The following is a 17,564-nucleotide window of genomic DNA, read 5'->3' as shown; positions in this document are numbered from 1 at the left end:
CATCTCATATGTATATACTGTATTCTATTCTACTGTATTTTTGTCAATGCCCCTCTGACATTTCTCTATCTAATATTTATATATTTCTTAATTCCATTATTTTACATTTAGATTTGTGTGTATTGTTGTGTATTGTTAGATACTACTGCACTGTTGGAGCTGGGAACATAAGCATGTCACTACACTCGCAATAACATCTGCAAAATATGTGTATGTGACCAATACAATTTGATTTGGTTAAAATCGTAGTACATACATTGCTGCTCTATCGCACGTGCAGTGATAGAGGGGAAAATAAACCGTTTTCGTTGTTTGAAGTAACGTCTTTGTTGTAATATCGCAAACGGACGTGGCAGGTTCACCCCTATGGATTGCAGTTTTACAGGTATTTTTTTTTTTTTACAATCGCTAGTACCCATTAGTTAGGTCAATAGTTAGGTCACTTTTTCAAAAAGCTTCACACAGTTCTCCTAACTAACTTTCAGCTTGGCACAGCAGTTCATTTCACATCCAAAATGCACTAAAACTACCAAAACACTTCATACATGTCTCAAATCAAATCAATTCTTCCATAACACCAGCAAAGGTTGTCATCCAACAAGCACACTTTGTCACTCATAAAACAATGACCTAAAAAACACTAACAACTGGTAGCATTACACAATGTTTTCTTTAGTAAAATGTCTTTACAAAACAAGAATGACACCTCTCTACTGTTTAGAATTCACTGCAGTATATGTTACAGGAATGAATCAGACATGATGCAATATGCTTCAATGGTTTATGTCATTTTTTGGCATTGAGTGATTCCAAAATACAAGAATTTGTATATACCCCATCTACTGATACAGATACAGTAGCAATACTAATCAACCCTGTCATCTGCATTTGGCCACAGGTTCTCATTCACATCACATCTTATGTCATCTTGGGCAATACACCTAGGAAAGAATCTTTAGGCATGCCTGGTCCATCCCTGGCAAGCTTCTGCAGATATGTCCAGGCATCCAGCATTCATTGCGACATTTGATCATGTGGATGGTGGTCATAAACCTTCCACCTCCATGAGGTTAAATAATTCCTCTATGGGGTTGAGGAATGGAGAGTAAGGTGGGAGGAAAAGTGACACCATCCTGGGTTGGGCTGCAAACCACCCAGCCTCATCCACAAAGATGAATATGTGGGGTGTTTGCCTGGCTTCAATCTCCATGACTCCCTTAAATCCACAAGGAAACACAAGAGTTAGGCTATTACGTGTGTGACTCTGCCCTGTTTGGTTTTCTTCAAAACCAGTTCTGTATTTTATAGTCATCTTACCTGGACATATTGGTTCCTGAGTTGCTTGACTCGTTCAGGCTTCCTCTCAAAGGGGACAGTGTACAACTGTTTCATCCTGACTTGATGTTGTTTCAGGACTCTAGAAATAGTTGTTATGCTTACATTGAGAATATTTCCAAAAGTAATGTTGTCTGCCAACACTCTGTCTCAAATCTCTGAGTTTTATGCCATTGTTTCTGATGACCATATCAACTATTGCAGTTTCCTGCACAGCAGTGAAAATCCTACCTCTCCCGCATGTGGGAGGTAACCATTGGGTCCTAAGCAGAAATACAAAAACAATTACACACAAGTGGGCTTGGAGGCTTTGCTCAATTGACTTCTGTAATGTGCAGTTCAGTCAGATGCCCTTGCAGAATAATGCACATCTCACCTGTTGTTTTGAAGGAAATTTCTCACAATAGATGCCATTGTGGAGCGTTGCAGATTTGGCTGCACTCTCAGACCAGCCTCTCATTCATAGACCATGATTTATTACATGATCAATTATAGTAGCCCTAATCTCATCTGAGACTACAGCTCTTGAGCTTCCTCTCAGTCTTCTTCCACCATCATATATACTCCTCTCCCTCTCCCAGCCACTCTTCTTCCTCCGTCAGTCACTTCTCTATCTCTGGCTGGGTCCATGTTCACATTACAGTACAGCATTATTCCTAAGCTGTCCCCTTTTGTATAGATGGTAATGAAATTGAAAGACTAACACCTGGGTAGGTGTTCAGCTACAATGGGAATCAGCTGTGGTTGGTCTAATTGTTTTGACAGTATTTCATTTTTTATATTTGATAAATATTAATATACAGTATTACTGTAGAAATATAGCAAACTGCTGTCTTATTCAATTTTGTGTTATGTTTGGTTTTGAACTTAAGTATAACAGTTTTGAAAAGAGCATGTTAACATGTGCAAATTGGCCTGTAGGTACATAGGGTTTTGGTGGTGGTTGTGTCTGAGTGGGAAAATAATTCATGACATTTGAAAGATGTAGTCATTGAATGCATTTTGTGCCAAAGCAATGAAAAATTATCCACAGATTAGCCCACATAGACTGCTGTTGTGCTCACTGTGTGAAGACTTTCGAAGAAGTAACCTAAGTATTTACAAATGGGTCCTAGTGATTGTACGGCCCAGCATATCCTGCGCCGGCTCTAGGCACTATGCCTCCAGTGCGCCTTCATATCCCAGTGCGTTCCGTGCCAGCTCTCCACACTCACCGAGCTAAAGTGGGTATCCAGTCAGGACGCGTTGTGGCAGCTCCCCACACCAGGCTTCCAGTACGTCTCCTCAGTCCGGTGAGACCTGTTCCGGCTCCACGTACGAAGCCTCCAGTGATGATCCATGGTTCGAAGCCTCCAGAGCCTGTAGTGATGTTCCATGGTAAGACCTGTTCTGGCTCCACGTACGAAGCCTCCAGTGATGATCCATGGTTCGAAGCCTCCAGAGCCTGTAGTGATGTTCCATGGCACGGAGCCTCCAGTGATGATCCATGGCCCAGAGCCTGTAGTGATGTTCCATGGCACGGAGCCTCCAGTGATAATCCATGGCCCCGATCCTCTAGTGATAATCCATGGCATGAAGCCTCCAGTGATGATCCATGGCCTGGAGCCTCCAGTGATGATCCATGGCCTGGAGCCTCCAGTGATGATCCATGGCCTGAAGCCTCCAGTGATGATCCATGGCACGAAGCCTCCAGTGATGATCCATGGCCCGGAGCCTGTATTGATGATCCACGGCAAGGAGCCTCCAACGACGATCCACGGCAAGGAGCCTCCAACGACGGTCCCCAGTCCGGAGCCTCCAACGACGGTCCCCAGTCCGGAGTCTCCAGCGACGGTCCCCAGTCCGGAGTCTCCAGCGACGGTCCGCAGTCCGGAGTCTCCAGCGATGGTCCGCAGTCCGGAGTCTCCAGCAAAGGTCCGCAGTCCAGAGCCTCCAGCGACGGTCTGCAGTTCAGAGCCTCCAGCGACGATCCGCAGTACAGAGCCTCCAGCGACGATCCGCAGTACAGAGCCTCCAGCGACGATCCACAGTCCAGAGCCTCCAGCGACGATCCGCAGTCCAGAGTTTTCAGCGACAAGCCGCAGTCCATAGTATTCAGCGACGATCTGCAGTCCGGAGCCTCCAGCGGTGGTTCCCAGTTCAGAGCCTCCGGTGATGATCCACGGTCCGGTTCATCCGGCAACGATTTACGGTCCGGTTCCACAGAAGCGGAGGAATCAGCATAGGGAGCGGGGGCTACGTCCCGAACCAGAGCCGCCACCGAGGGTAGATGTCCACCCGGACCCTCCCCTATAGGTTCAGGTGTGCGGCCAGGGGAGTCCGTGCCTTGGGGTGGGAGGGGGTACTGTCACACCATGACCTTAAAGATCCTTTAAATGTTCTATTTGGTAGGTCAGGGTGTGACTAGGGTGGGAAATCTATGTTTATATTTCTTTGTTGGCTGAGTATGGTTCCCAATCAGAGGCAGCTGTCTATCGTTGTCTCTTTGGGGATCATGCTTAGGCAGCCCTTTTTCCCACCTTCAGTTGTGGGATCTTGTCTATGTGTGTTGCATGTGTTTGCACTCCTAGCTTTACGTTCGTTGAGTTGTTTATTGTTTTTGGTAGAACATTTAAAATTAAAAGAAAATGTACGCCTACCACGCTGCACCTTGGTCTTCATTTAACGGCGCACGTTACAGTCCCTGACAAAGGGGGGTCAAAATCAAAAGTAACAGTTGGTATCTGGTGTGGCGACCAGCTGCATTAAGTACTGCAGTGCATCTCCTCCTCATGGACTGCACCAGATTTGACAGTTCTTGCTGTGAGATGTTACCCCACTCTTCCACCAAGGCACCTGCAAGTTCCCGGACATTTCTGGGGGGAATGGCCCTAACCCTCACCCTCCGATCCAACAGATCCCAGACGTGCTCAATGGGATTGAGATCCGGGTTCTTTGCTGGCCTTGGCAGAACACTGACATTCCTGTCTTGCAGGAAATCACGCACAGGACGAGCAGTATGGCTGTTGGCATTGTCATGCTGGAGGGTCATATCAGGATGAGCCTGCCTGAAGGGTACCACATGAGGGAGGAGGATGTCTTCCCTGTAACGCACAGCGTTGAGATTGCCTGCAATGACAACATGCTCAGTCCGATGATGCTGTGACACACCACCCCAGACCATAACGGACCCTCCACCTCCAAATCGATCCCGCTCCAGAGTACAGGCCTTGGTGTAATGCTCATTCCTTTAACGATAAACATGAATCCGACCATCACCTCTGTTGAGACAAAACCGCACTTTTTGCAAGTCCTGTCTGGCCCAGCAACGGTGGGTTTTTTCCCATAGGCGACGTTGTTGCCAGTGATGTCTGGTGAGGACTTGCCTTACAACAGGCCTACAAGCCCTCACTCCTGCCTCTCTCAGCCTATTGCAGATAGTCTGAGCACCGATGGAGGGATTGTGCGTTCCTAGTGTAACTCGGGAAGTTGTTGTTGCCATTCTGTACCTGTCCCGCAGGTGTGATGTTCGGATGTACCGATCCAGTGCAGGTGTTGTTAGACATGGTCTGCCACTGCGAGGACGATCAGCTGTCCACCCTGTCTCCCTGTAGCACTGTCTTAGGCGTCTCACAGTACGGACATTGCAATTTATTGCCCTGGCCACATCTGCAGTCCTCATGCCTCCTTGCAGCATGCCTAAGGCACGTTCACGCAGATGAGGAGGGAGCCTGGGCATCTTTCTTTTGGTGTTTTTCAGAGTCAGTAGAAAGGCCTCTTTCGTGTCCTACGTTTTCATAACTGTGACCTTAATTGCCTACCGTCTGTAAGCTGTAAGTGTCTTAACGACCGTTCCACAGGTTCATGTTCATTAATTGTTCATGGTTCATTGAACAGGCATGGGAAACAGTGTGTAAACCCTTAACAAAGAAGATCTGTGAAGTTATTTGGATTTTTACAAATTATCTTTGAAAAACAGGGTCCTGAAAAAGGGGACGTTTCTTTTTTGCTGAGTTTAGAAGCAGACGTCATTACAGGTGATCTGAACCTATGAACCTCCTGCTCTCTATGACCTCCTGTCTCCTATTAGGTCCTTCAGAGTCATGTGACAGTGTAAGTGTCATGCGTGTGAGTGTAGTGTGTCAGAAAACACTATATCAAAGTATCTGCTGCAACTAAACCAACTATACCAATCTTTATCACTTACCATAATATCAACTAATTCCTATAATTTCAAGTAATACTGTATAATTAAGTATGAATACATACATTAAATGTATTTATAAAGCCATAACTATGCCAAGTCCTCCACAGTCCCATGACAGGCCTTACCTGCTGCTGGTTCTCCCTCTGTGAGTGGAGGCGAGCCTGGATGCACTCCCTGGTCTCCTGGAAGGCTTGTCTCTGGGAGCCCTCGGCTGGGTAGTGGGTACACACGCCCACGATGTTAGAACAGGAGAAGATCAGGACGTTGGACACTATCTGGAGAGGGAGGGAGACAGGGGGAAAGGAGAGAGAGAGAAAAGAAGAGAGAGAAAAAGAAGAGAGAGAAAAGAGAGGAAGAAATAGGAAGAGAAAGAAGAGAGTTTTAAATAAATGTAATATAGAACGCTTACAGTAGCATATTTCAATCCCCTCCACGATTAATTCCTGTGTGAGATTTGATGTACAAGCTAATAATATCCCCCGTCACCACATTTTGAGTATTCCATTCCCATAAATGGTAGTTGTGTCTACTGTCCAAATGACTTAAACAGGGACAGGGACCAAAATAAGCCAAGACATAGATGGGGGGAGGGAGACCAAAATAAGCAAAGACATAGATATGGGGGGGGGGCGAGAGAGAGCAGTCCAGTTGATGTTTTTCAGCCCTGGCCTGCTTCAGCAGTATTCTTCCTACAGTCTTCCTACTTGTTGAGTAGAGTGAGGAGACTTTAGTGTCCCTGGTCCCCTCTGTTCTGGCATCTCAGCTCCCTCATAGGGTGCCAATTGTGACAAAGCTTATCTGTCTGTATCAGGGGCACCAGGACACACACACCATGGTTCATAACATCCGTCTGTCTGTCTGTCTGTCTCAGCCGATCTGAACTGTACTCCTGCACACATATCTCCAGCCAAAATATCTCACACTGCACACTGAGGACAGGAAGGCAGGCGAGCTTGTGTGTGTGTGTGTGTGTGTGTGTGTGTGTGTGTGTGTGTGTGTGTGTGTGTGTGTGTGTGTGTGTGTGTGTGTGTGTGTGTGTGTGAAAAATGGGTCTGTTAGAAAGGGAGAGTATTGACACTAATTTGACAGTGCCATTAGGGTAATGTCTGATAATGTCTCACTGACAGGGCCAATCAGTAGTGATTACAGGCCATCTGTACAAACAGAAGTAGTGTTTGATTGAGCATGTCTGGAGTGCCAGGTGAGTGGAGTGGCACCTTTTTTATATTTTTATATTGGTTTTATTGCCACAGGCAAGCACAAGTAAGACAACGAATAGTAGGTGGCTATTTCAAACCAACATAACACCAGGCACCAGAAGGCTGTATCTGAACTACCTTCAGTCAGCAGAGATGAAAGAAGCACACTGTTGTCCTGAGACTGGCAGCCAAAGGCTATAGCCATCCCTTTCACAGAAACCACACATAGACTGAATCAGAGAATCAGCAGCTGACTCCTACTCACACTGATGGCATGTCTAATGATGAAAAAACAACATGTCTTTATAGAGTCAATATTCTATTAGTGAGATCTCTCTTGAGGCTTAAGAGAAAAGGAAGGGAGGAGATAGAGGGATAGGAGGTTGTGATGAAGCTTAAAGTAGAACAAAATGACTGAAAGGAAAAGAGAGAGCGATAGAGAGAGTAAGCACTGATGGAGAAAGAAAAATAAAATACACAAAGAGAGAAATAGAGATGAGGAGATGGGAGACAAGAGAATATGAGAATCTAAATTGCTTACTCCTTGCCTCTTCTCTCCTTGCCTCCTTCTCAAAACCCATTGGATGAGAAAGCCAGAGATCCCTCCCCTCTGACTTTCTCCTCCAATGGGTTTCGAGGAGGTGAGGAGAGAGGAGGAGTATGCAATTGAGATTATCCCACAGAGACCCAGAAGAGGTTGATGTGTTTTTCTAATCTAAACAGGAAGGTGTATTAAAAGCCTTGTGGAGCTGCATTGACCCCTGACCATTATATAACTACATAATGACAGTCTACAGGTCAGGGCCTCCTGGGTGGCGCAGTGGTTAAGGGCGCTGTACTGCAGTGCCAGCTGTGCCACCAGAGACCCTCCCGGCCGCGACTGGGAGGTCCATGGGGCGACGCACAAATGGCCTAGCGTTGTCCGGGTTAGGGAGGGTTTGGCCGGTAGGGAAATCCTTGTCTCATCGCGCACTAGCGACTCCTGTGGCGGGCCGGGCGTACTGCGCGCTAACCAAGGTTGCCATGTGCATGGGGTTTCCTCTGACACATTGGTGCGGCTGGCTTCTGTGTTAAGAAGCAGTGCGGCTTGGTTGCGTTGTGTATCGGAGGACGCATGACTTTCAACCTTCGTCTCTCCCGAGCCCGTATGGGAGTTGTAGCGATGAGACAAGATAGTAGCTAATAAATAATTGGATACCATGAAATTGGAGAGAAAAAGGGGTAAAACATTTTTTTTTACTTTAAAAAAAAGACAGTCTACAGGTCAACTGGATGAACCCCAGCTACTGTTTGTCCCGCATGAGATCCAGTAGTACACTTCCTCAAAATAGAATATAAGTCAAGAAATCTATAATACAATTTTTTATATTTTGTTTAGCCCTTTTTCGTGGGATACAATTGGTTGTTCCAGTCTTGTCCCATGGCTGCAACTCCCGTACGGACTCGGGAGAGGCGAAGGTCGAGAGCCGTGCGTCCTCCAAAACACATCCCAGACAAGCCGCACTGCCTCTTGACACAATGCCCACTTAACCCGGATGCCAGCCGCACCAATGTTTCGGAGGAAACACCATACACCTGGCGACCGTGTCAGCGTACATTGCGCCCGGCCTGCCACAGGAGTCACTAGTGCGGGATGGGACAAGAACATCCCTGCCGGCCAAACCCTCCCCTAACCCAGAAGACGCTGGACCAATTATGCGCCGCCCCATGGGTCTCCCGGTCACGGCCGGCTGCGACAGAGCCTGGACTCAAACCAGGATCTCTAGAGCCACAGAAATAACGAACTAACATCTAACTAACATGTTAGGTGCAGTATCTGTTTTGTTGTTGTTGTGTGCACGAACAGCTGAAAAAACCCTTGCCGACGACCAAAACAAACAAAAATGTCACAAAATGTCATCATAATATATTCACGAACTGTTTCGGATGGGAAGCATGCAGATACCTTTGGTGGAGGTTACCAGCTCTGGCCAGCAGATAGGGATGGTCATGTGGATGTTGCACAGGGAATAAAAGGCCTTGTGATAGCCATTCCCTACTACTGAGCTATCTAAGTGAGCCTAATAGAGTAGTAGTTGTATTAGTCGAAGGCCAGTAGCGTCAGTAGGGCAGCTGCTAAAGCCAGTGCAGACTGAGGCCAGGCTGAGGGATTTGCATCCCCCCTCCAGCCCCACTGCACTACCATGGAAACAACAGAGCATCAGAGAAGGCTTCCAGCTGGTCAATGCAAATATTACCAAACAACAATCCTGCTCTATTTATACTCTCTTACCTGGCCTGGTCCGACCATATTAGGAAGGACTACAAAGGATGACAAAAGTCACTTCACTTACCGGACTCTGGACTTTTTAACCTGTTCAGTGGAATCAGGCAGTGATCCCCCCCGACAAGAAATGTACCTCCCAAATCAAATAAAAGAAAAGGCGGGAGGGGCTCGATGAGGTCTCTGACCTGTTGATGTTCTGCTGATGTCCTGAATGTCTGTCAGAAGTACCGAATGCACTAAAATGTCTGAGCTTCATGATGTCACTGAACACAGCAATACCTTCTTTAAGAGAGCCTAGCTTTCTCTCTCCCTCCTCGAGGACAGACACATCAACAAACCTTGCAATCCGGTAAAAACCCCTCTCCCAAGTACTTAAAGTCAACGGTCCCAGTCCTATTACTATGAGTCTACAGGGAGAGTAGTGGAGCATGTTGCAGCTGGATGTAATACTGCCTGCCTGTAATCCAAACAAGTACACAGATGAGGCCCCTGAACAGCCCACCCTTGACAACAAACCCTGTTTACCTAATGGATCTATATCTCCACAGATGCATTATATTATTCCTCCCTGTATATGGTGTGTGTGTGTGTGTGTGTGTGTGCAGTACATCCAGAGCAGAGCAGAGTGAACACGGGAGAGGTCAAGCCCTGCATGTTGTGGTACTGTCTCTTTCTAGTTAATGCATGTCTCCTGCAGCACTCATCAACACCACAGAAAAATCTCACATTACTTAGAATAACTACAACCAGGACCTCCCGAGTGGCGCAGTGGTTTAAGGAACTGCATCGCAGCCAGCCAAGACTGGTAGACCCATGAGGCGGCGCACAATTGTCCCAGAGTCGTCCAGGTTAGGGGAGGGTTTGGCCGGTCGGGATGTCCTTGTCCCATCGCGCTCTAGCGACTCCTGTGGCGTATGTACACTGACAACGTCGCCAGTTGTACGGTGTTTCCTCCAACACATTGGTGCAGCTGGCTTCCGGGTTAAGCGAGCAGTGTGTCAAGAAGCAGTGCGGCTTGGCAGGGTCGTGTTTCGGGGGACGAATGGCTCTCAACCTTCGCCTCTCCCGAGTCCGTACGAGAGTTGCAGTGATGGGACAAGACTATAACTACCAATCGAATATCACAAAATAATAACCACAACCAAACATAAGAAAAGGAATAGATATGGCTCTGGAAGAAGAAATGTCAACACACCTGGGCTAACAGTTTTTAATTTGCTCAGTAAAGAACTGTTGCTGTCAGAACTGTCGATGACATCAGAATATGTTTTCCTTTTGTTCGAATAAGTCCAGGACAATTCCTAATAGCCTATGTGGCAGCACTTGAAAAATACTTTAAACAGTGTTTATAGGTAGTTGATCAACTATAAATCATGAGTTTATAGATAGCTTATAAACCTTTAATAAACGATTTGTTGAAATAACAGTCATGTCCTCTCCAACACCATGTCTGGTTCTATTAACCATCTGTACTGTTAAAATGTCCAATCAATATGGTCTTCAGGCTATTATAAATCACTATAGTCTTCAGGCTATTTTTAGTCAAAAACAAATATGGTAATACAAATCCTACTGACCCATTTCTGTATTCAACCTCTATAATAATGGAGTGTGTCAGTGTAAACTCAAACACAAAGTCCCTGTTGCATTTTTCTGTAGTCCTGTTTCTGTTTACCAAGCCACGCTAATTGAGTCCTGTGCTGTGTTACGCATTTCTTGCGTCGGTTGTAACCAGGGAACGAGCGGAGCACTAGATCACCTGCGTACCTTTCTAGGTGCGACATTATAAAACCCTGTAGAGCAAGATGGTACTGGTGTCAATATTTACCTACCTAGAGAGAGAGAGAGAGTCTCACAGACGCTTCTCTGCTGAGAAGATAACTCAATATCAAGCGTACCACCAGGATCCAGCCAGGGCCTCTGAGCCAGGGCCTCTGAGCCAGGGCCTCTGAGCCAGGGCCTCTGAGCCAGGGCCTCTGAGCCAGGGCCTCTGAGCCAGGGCCTCTGAGCCAGGGCCTCTGAGCCAGGGCCTCTGAGCCAGGGCCTCTGAGCCAGGGCCTCTGAGCCAGGGCCTCTGAGCCAGGGCCTCTGAGCCAGGGCCTCTGAGCCAGGGCCTCTGAGCCAGGGCCTCTGAGCCAGGGCCTCTGAGCCAGGGCCTCTGAGCCAGGGCCTCTGAGCCAGGGCCTCTGAGCCAGGGCCTCTGAGCCAGGGCCGAGCCAGGGCCTCTGAGGAACTGTAATCACACTCATCAGCCATGTCTGATATGATGGCAAGATTCCCTAGTGCATATCGCTGCTGACAGCTTTATTTGGTGTGTTTGAGAAAATGGCCTTTTTAAAGTTTCCTTTGTCACTGGGGCATTGAAAACGTAGTGTGTTTCACTGACTGCTAGATCGTAGATGGCTTATAATAAGCAGATGACAAACTGCTGTAACTCTGCATTCTCAAGTAGATGAAAAGTAGCAAATTTAGGACTCCCAGGATTCATGTTTAATTATGACCTCCACCCCCTTCAATGTATGCTAGGCAACATGTGACAACATCTAGCTTCAATTTTAAATGGCCCTATTGAAACCAAGACTTAAAAATAACTGATATTGGTTCAAGACGGAGGGAATGTTGGAACATAACTAATGAAATTACAGTTTGCTAAAATGTACGCTTAATCCAGTTTAAACTACTGTATAGAATTTATTACAGCACAACGGCAGAGTCATGTCTTAAGTGTAAAAACTAACAATGACTCAATAATCCATGCCTTCTTGGAAAAGTCAACAAGTTATGGGTGGAGCTAGAAAGTTGGCTGTCAGAAGTATTACAATGTAAATGTACTTTTAATCCATCTGTCTGCATATTTCAAGATATAGCATATGAGGATGCAGTGAGATACCCAATTGGTTGGTAGATACTTTTCTTGACAATCAAAAACGTATATTTCAAAACTGGAAATCAACCAATGCTCCATTGTTAGCACATTGGAAAGGTCAAATGCTTTATCTAAATGTTGAAAGTGCCTGGGCGACGGAGAGAAACAAAATGGTGCAGTTTGAGGTCATGTGGTGGAGAGGGATGAGGGTGCCGGAGATGGGGGGTGTGAACAGGTGGGTCTGGGCAGGTGTGATGTAGTTGATGTTTGTGTGATATTGTCGTTTGTATGTGTATGTTTTGTATTGTTTTTAAAAAAATCACACAAAAAAATGTATAATAAAGATCATTTTGAATGGCCCCGTTTACAGGACAGTCATCAGGTTGAGAATGTATAGCGGAGAATGGTTTGATATGGTCTAAATGTCAATCCCTATATAGAATCGGTCAAGTCAACACAATGAAGTGCATTGTGTGCTAAAATAAATGCAAGTCATGTGCAGGCCAGGCTGCTTGCTGCTTATTGTGAGCAGCATCACACGGCACTGTGAGGTGCCACATGTTACGGTTCCATAACGTCCTATAATGCTCTCATGTGCAAGGCAAATGTGCTGCCATGTGTTGGTCAAGATACATGTCATTTGAAAAGAAATAGAAAACGTGCAGGAATTTGACATTTTTCATTCACCAAAAGCCCCATTGAAACGTCTGATTCAGTCCATGTGATGATAAGCTGGAAGGCTCCAAGAATCCAAAAGTTTCACTTTGTGTGACGGTGAGGAACAGTATTCAGCTGGCGATTGCTTAGAATTACTGGGCCATAATCTTGTTGGTCCAAACTGACTCTGAGAGTGAAGAATATCTCCAGAACATTTTACCCACCTGGGAATGGATGATGATACAGAACATAATGACATTGATCTTCTTCAGGCTGACAGTAGCTAAGTGCATCTCCAAAGTAGTGCCAGACATAATGGTGTGTCACAGTGAAAAGAGAAGGTGGGCAATTCTCTATGATGTGATGTTTTAATGGGGGAAAAAAGCCTTTTTTCAAAATGCGACACAAGTTTGACCTGTACTACATTAGCCAGCGCAGTAAATTCAACGAGTGTAAATGAATTCCCTTGAATAGATTAGCACTGCAATACTTCAGACCGAGGCAAAATGAGTCAATTTCTTTATAAAACGCACGCACACACAGACACATACTACAAAGCACTTCTGTTCCTGGTTATATCAGTATCCTAACTTGTATCTTTCCTCCATGAACTTCTTCGTAATCAGAGCTATATCTTGTGCTCCCATTTCAACAAACGCTTTTTCATGTGATCCGTTATGAAATCAACGACGAGACAACAGCAATGTAGGCCTGAAGGTCAGGATCCAAACAATAACAGACTTCCTGAATAAGTGTGTTTGATTATCACAGCAGTGACATCCAGGCAGAGGAAGGAAGGTAACACTTGCAGGCCCATTGCGTGACCCATTCAGTTCTGAAAGGGAACCAGGTTTTGCAGTCATGCAGAGCACGCAACCACACTGACAATTTCTATACCAAGTGTCAACTCACACCATCTGGAACATGTAAATCAAAGGTATTTCTGAAAGAGCTATTTAAAAGTTCACTATCTGCAATTGATTGAATCCTGGCCAGAGGATTGGGGGCTAAGGGGATTACAATATCAATGTAATACTTTACTGTAGTACTAGTCTTGTGTGCCAAACTATTGCTTAGCTTTTAAATGGAGCTGTTCTCCTATGGGTACTGAATGCTCATTTTAAATGCTCGTGCCATGCGACACAGGAGACGGCAGCTGAGCCCGTTGAGTCATAAATGTTGAATTCTGACTCACACCTTTGAAGTAGAAAGGTTGGTGTGCCCATCACCACCAACCACGGAACAGAAGAAAAAGCATTTTACATTTTTCATCTCCCTCCCCACTTCAAAAAAGAAGAGAAGAGAGACTCAAAGCCATTCCAAATATAGCCCCCTTTGCAAACACCAGCCACATGGGGCACAGTGGGCTCTGGAGTGCTTTGATGTCAACAGCTAGCACTCAAATCAAATTTCTTCCCATACATTGGAACCCTAACAATAAACACATGTAATTGTTAATAGAAGGCAGATACTGTATGTTCCCTATGAAATAATACCTTCACCAAAAGAAAAGAAAGGCAACACCTTGGTAGAATTCCTTTTGGTCATCATGATCAGTATCAAAAACCCAGGATGGGGAATGAGGATTCCATCATTCAACCCTTAAGTCTTCAGATACATCACACTGATAGGAGGACAGTTTTGCAAACATACAGTAGGTGAAGCCTACCAACACACACTGGATGTCCCATTGTCTACTGGTCTGGTATTACAAAATTATATGTGAGAAACATCTCCCTTGTCTCCCAGGATGACTCAAATATGTTCCACCCTGTACCTCAGAAGAACACAGCTCATAGTACTGTAGTAATAATGTACTGGTCACAGACACAGTGTATCCACTTGACATGAATGATGTGTTTGGTTATGGTTACAGACCACCAGGGCCTATCAGTGGAGATATGAGCAGCTAGGAACCTGATCTCTCCAGAAAGCTCTGTCTGAGCAGATGAGCAGAGTGACATGACAGGCCTGGGGATGGGGGGTGGGGGATGTGTCCCAAGGGCATCCAGTCAATAGGCAGGGGTGACATATGGCTCTGTCCCCTGCCTCAGAGATCTCCAACAGGCTGCATGAAAATAGAGTAGTTTAGTCTCAACAGGAAACGCCAAGGTAAACACCTTGAGAAGAGGACAAGCAAAGTGCTAAATACCTCCTTCCTCACCGCAACCTGGAAGACAAGCCAAAATGCATCTGACACTTTGGTTTTCAGGTAGGTCAATAATCAATCCAATTATTTACATGATTAGAAGTCATATCATGTCAAATTTAATGATTCAAGCCATAACCTTTGTCTTCAGCCACTGGTTCAGTTCATGGGCAGACCATGTCTCTGCGGGTACGCAAAAATGTCTACAGGTTTAAGATACAAATATCAGAGGAATCAAGAAGTTTCAACTGGGCACTTCCAAGGTTGGATTAAACAAGCCGGAATTGTATATTTTCTGTCCCAACACAAATCGCCTTAATTACCTCCTACCTTCAGCATCTCTCCCCCTGCTCTGTTCTTCCCATCTCTCCATTGTTAACCCTTCCCCCTCTCAGGCTCGCTCCACTAGAAGTAAATCAGCCATGACCGATGTTGGATCTCATATGGAATCAGTCCTCACCCAAGGCCTATACCTCTCCTCTAGTCTGGCAGCTCTGAATATGAGGCTCAATCTCCATCATAATGAATCTCACCATCCGGGCCTGCATTCACAAAGAGTCTTAGAGAAGGAGTGCTGATCTAGCATCAGTTTAAAGAGCGACGGGCTTTAAAAAGCAATAGATCTCTTTAAAAACGGCCTATGTGGCATCGATAGGAGTCAGAAACAGTTATTGTAGTGTCAAAATGTACTACAAAGTGTAAATAGGATGATTTTGGTCATAAAGTCAGTCTAGTCTAAAACGGAGTTCGGAACACAAGGGTTTTGACTTTATGATGTCCATTTGCCCACTAACATGGGGTGAACAGCTGTGGTGATTGCTCACCATCCAATTCAATAGACAGTGTGAAGACCTGCTCAGCACCAAACATCTTAGTTTGATGTAAAATTGCGCAACTAAAACATCCTTGGCAAAAATGTCTAAATGAATTAAAGATTTCTTGAGTTATCTTACATTTATTCTGGGGATTTTGAGGAGGTGAAATACAGTAGGCTTCCACGTCTACAGTGTCTCTTGGGGAACAAATATCCTTAACCAAACGGGAAACACACCTCCAAGACTGACATTTCTAAAGAGCAACAGAAAAACACATGTACCAATCAGAGTGTTCAGTGGTTCTTTAAACTTTTAGATCATAATGACTAAGATTATATGGAAAGAGGGGAACCTGATCCTAGATCAGCAATCCGACTCTGTGACTCTTTGTGAATACAAGCCCAGTACCGATCTCACCAACAGGACTGATCTCAGGCCAGTCCAGGATCAACCTGCAGCCACACAAATAAGCCCTTTACAGTCATCCATCTGTGATGTCATACCTGGCTGGTACTCCAACCTAATGCCACAATGTGTCCAGACTGCCACTGGCTACTTCCAAACCATTATCTACAAATCAAAAGGCCAAACAACTCAAACGTCAAATATACAACTAGCGATGGTTATGCCGTCATTGTAAACAAGGCCATCATTGTAAACAAGGCTGTCATTGTAAACAAGGCCATCATTGTAAACAAGGCCATCATTGTAAACAAGGCCATCATTGTAAACAAGGCTGTCATAACTGACTTGCCTGGTTTAATAAAAGGTTCAATAAAATCTAAATAATAGATGACCAGGATAGGAGAGAAATCAAATCACGGTGTTGCTAGGAAACACCATCCCCAAATACTGACAGTGGACATCTAGGGGTTGGCTAATGAATGTCACTGGCCTTGTAGTAATTAGTCTATTCAAATGAGCCATCATCTCTCTGCGTGTAGTGGGCGTTTGTCACTTTACACTTTTGGAAGGCTTTTTTTCAACATATGGAACAATTCAGTGCAATTGTGTCACTAGGGCTAAGACAGTGTTTTTTTGTGTGTATAATTTCATAGTATACGTCAACGCAGTGGCCTTCAAGGTGAGTTCTGCCTGGGTCAAGCATATTTTTTAAAAACAAGAGTGATGGATCGTTCCAACTCACACCGAGGTAACAGGTCACAGTAAACAAAATATTCTTCACAGGGAAGATTCGCAGTGACTGAAAATGTGAGATGAGGACACACCAGCCTCAACAACTGAGCCAGACCCCTGTTTAAATAAAACGTTTGTAAAAGCTCCCAAGCCGATCGCCTCCTCTCACTCACTTACAGACAAATAGTTAAAGGGCGACTGCACTTTCTGATTTGGCCTCGTAGTAGATTTGGTTAGTTAAGAAATGATAGCGGCCATCACTGAATTCAAACGTGAGTTGGTTTCGGGTGTGGTTTGATGTGAGTGTCTCTTGTGTGTGTTCACAGGTGGGAAGAGTTAGCCAGACTTTTTGCCAATTAGCTTCAGCTGGATGTTGTCCAACCTTGTCAAAATTGGTTTGACTTCGGATAGCCCATCTCTGGGGCTATTTAGGGACCATCAATAAATTACACAATGTAAGTGAGACAATATTTTCATGTTGCACACCTTTTAGTTCTCATTAAATGCTTTCATATGAATTTCTACAATTTATAGTTGTTTTGACGTTTTTATGTCATTGAAATGTGGAGTTATTGGAATTTTAACATATTGTCCCATGTACAGAATATTGTGTAATTTACTAACTATCCCCAAAGTTTACCACGGGCATTACGATTGGGTCGCGAGCAGCTGCACTCCAAATTGATGATTACTTGCGTGCTGCCAGCTGTGGGTATGTGGGCCGGATTGAAATAAACCCAACCTTAATTTACATTGTGATGCAGTCATTACCACAAGTCTCACAAAACTCTGTTGTGGAGGAGACTGACTTTAAGACAAACATTTTCCTATTTACACTTGTAGTCAATTTTGACAGTAGAGTAAATGTTTCGGACTCATATCGATGCCTCATAGGCTGTTTTCTAAATGAGAAGTTGTTTTTTAGAGGCAGTTGCTCTTTAATAATAATGCATG

The 17,564-nt window shown here is 45.0% G+C and overlaps 1 protein-coding gene across 2 annotated transcripts in view; it reads right to left on the bottom strand.

Annotated features, from left to right (window-relative positions):
• Positions 1-17,564, bottom strand: part of adcy5 (adenylate cyclase 5) — a 130,851-nt gene that overhangs the window by 63,437 nt on the left and 49,850 nt on the right. For both annotated transcript variants that reach the window (XM_024407120.2, XM_024407125.2), the window contains exon 2: positions 5,647-5,796. In XM_024407120.2, coding sequence (XP_024262888.2) covers positions 5,647-5,796 — 150 coding nt within the window. The remainder of the gene's footprint in view (positions 1-5,646; positions 5,797-17,564) is intronic.

The sequence above is a fragment of the Oncorhynchus tshawytscha genome, linkage group LG03 (genome assembly GCF_018296145.1).
Source record: "Oncorhynchus tshawytscha isolate Ot180627B linkage group LG03, Otsh_v2.0, whole genome shotgun sequence".
NCBI classification, from domain to species: domain Eukaryota; kingdom Metazoa; phylum Chordata; class Actinopteri; order Salmoniformes; family Salmonidae; genus Oncorhynchus; species Oncorhynchus tshawytscha.
This window is presented reverse-complemented; position numbering and strand designations above follow the sequence as displayed.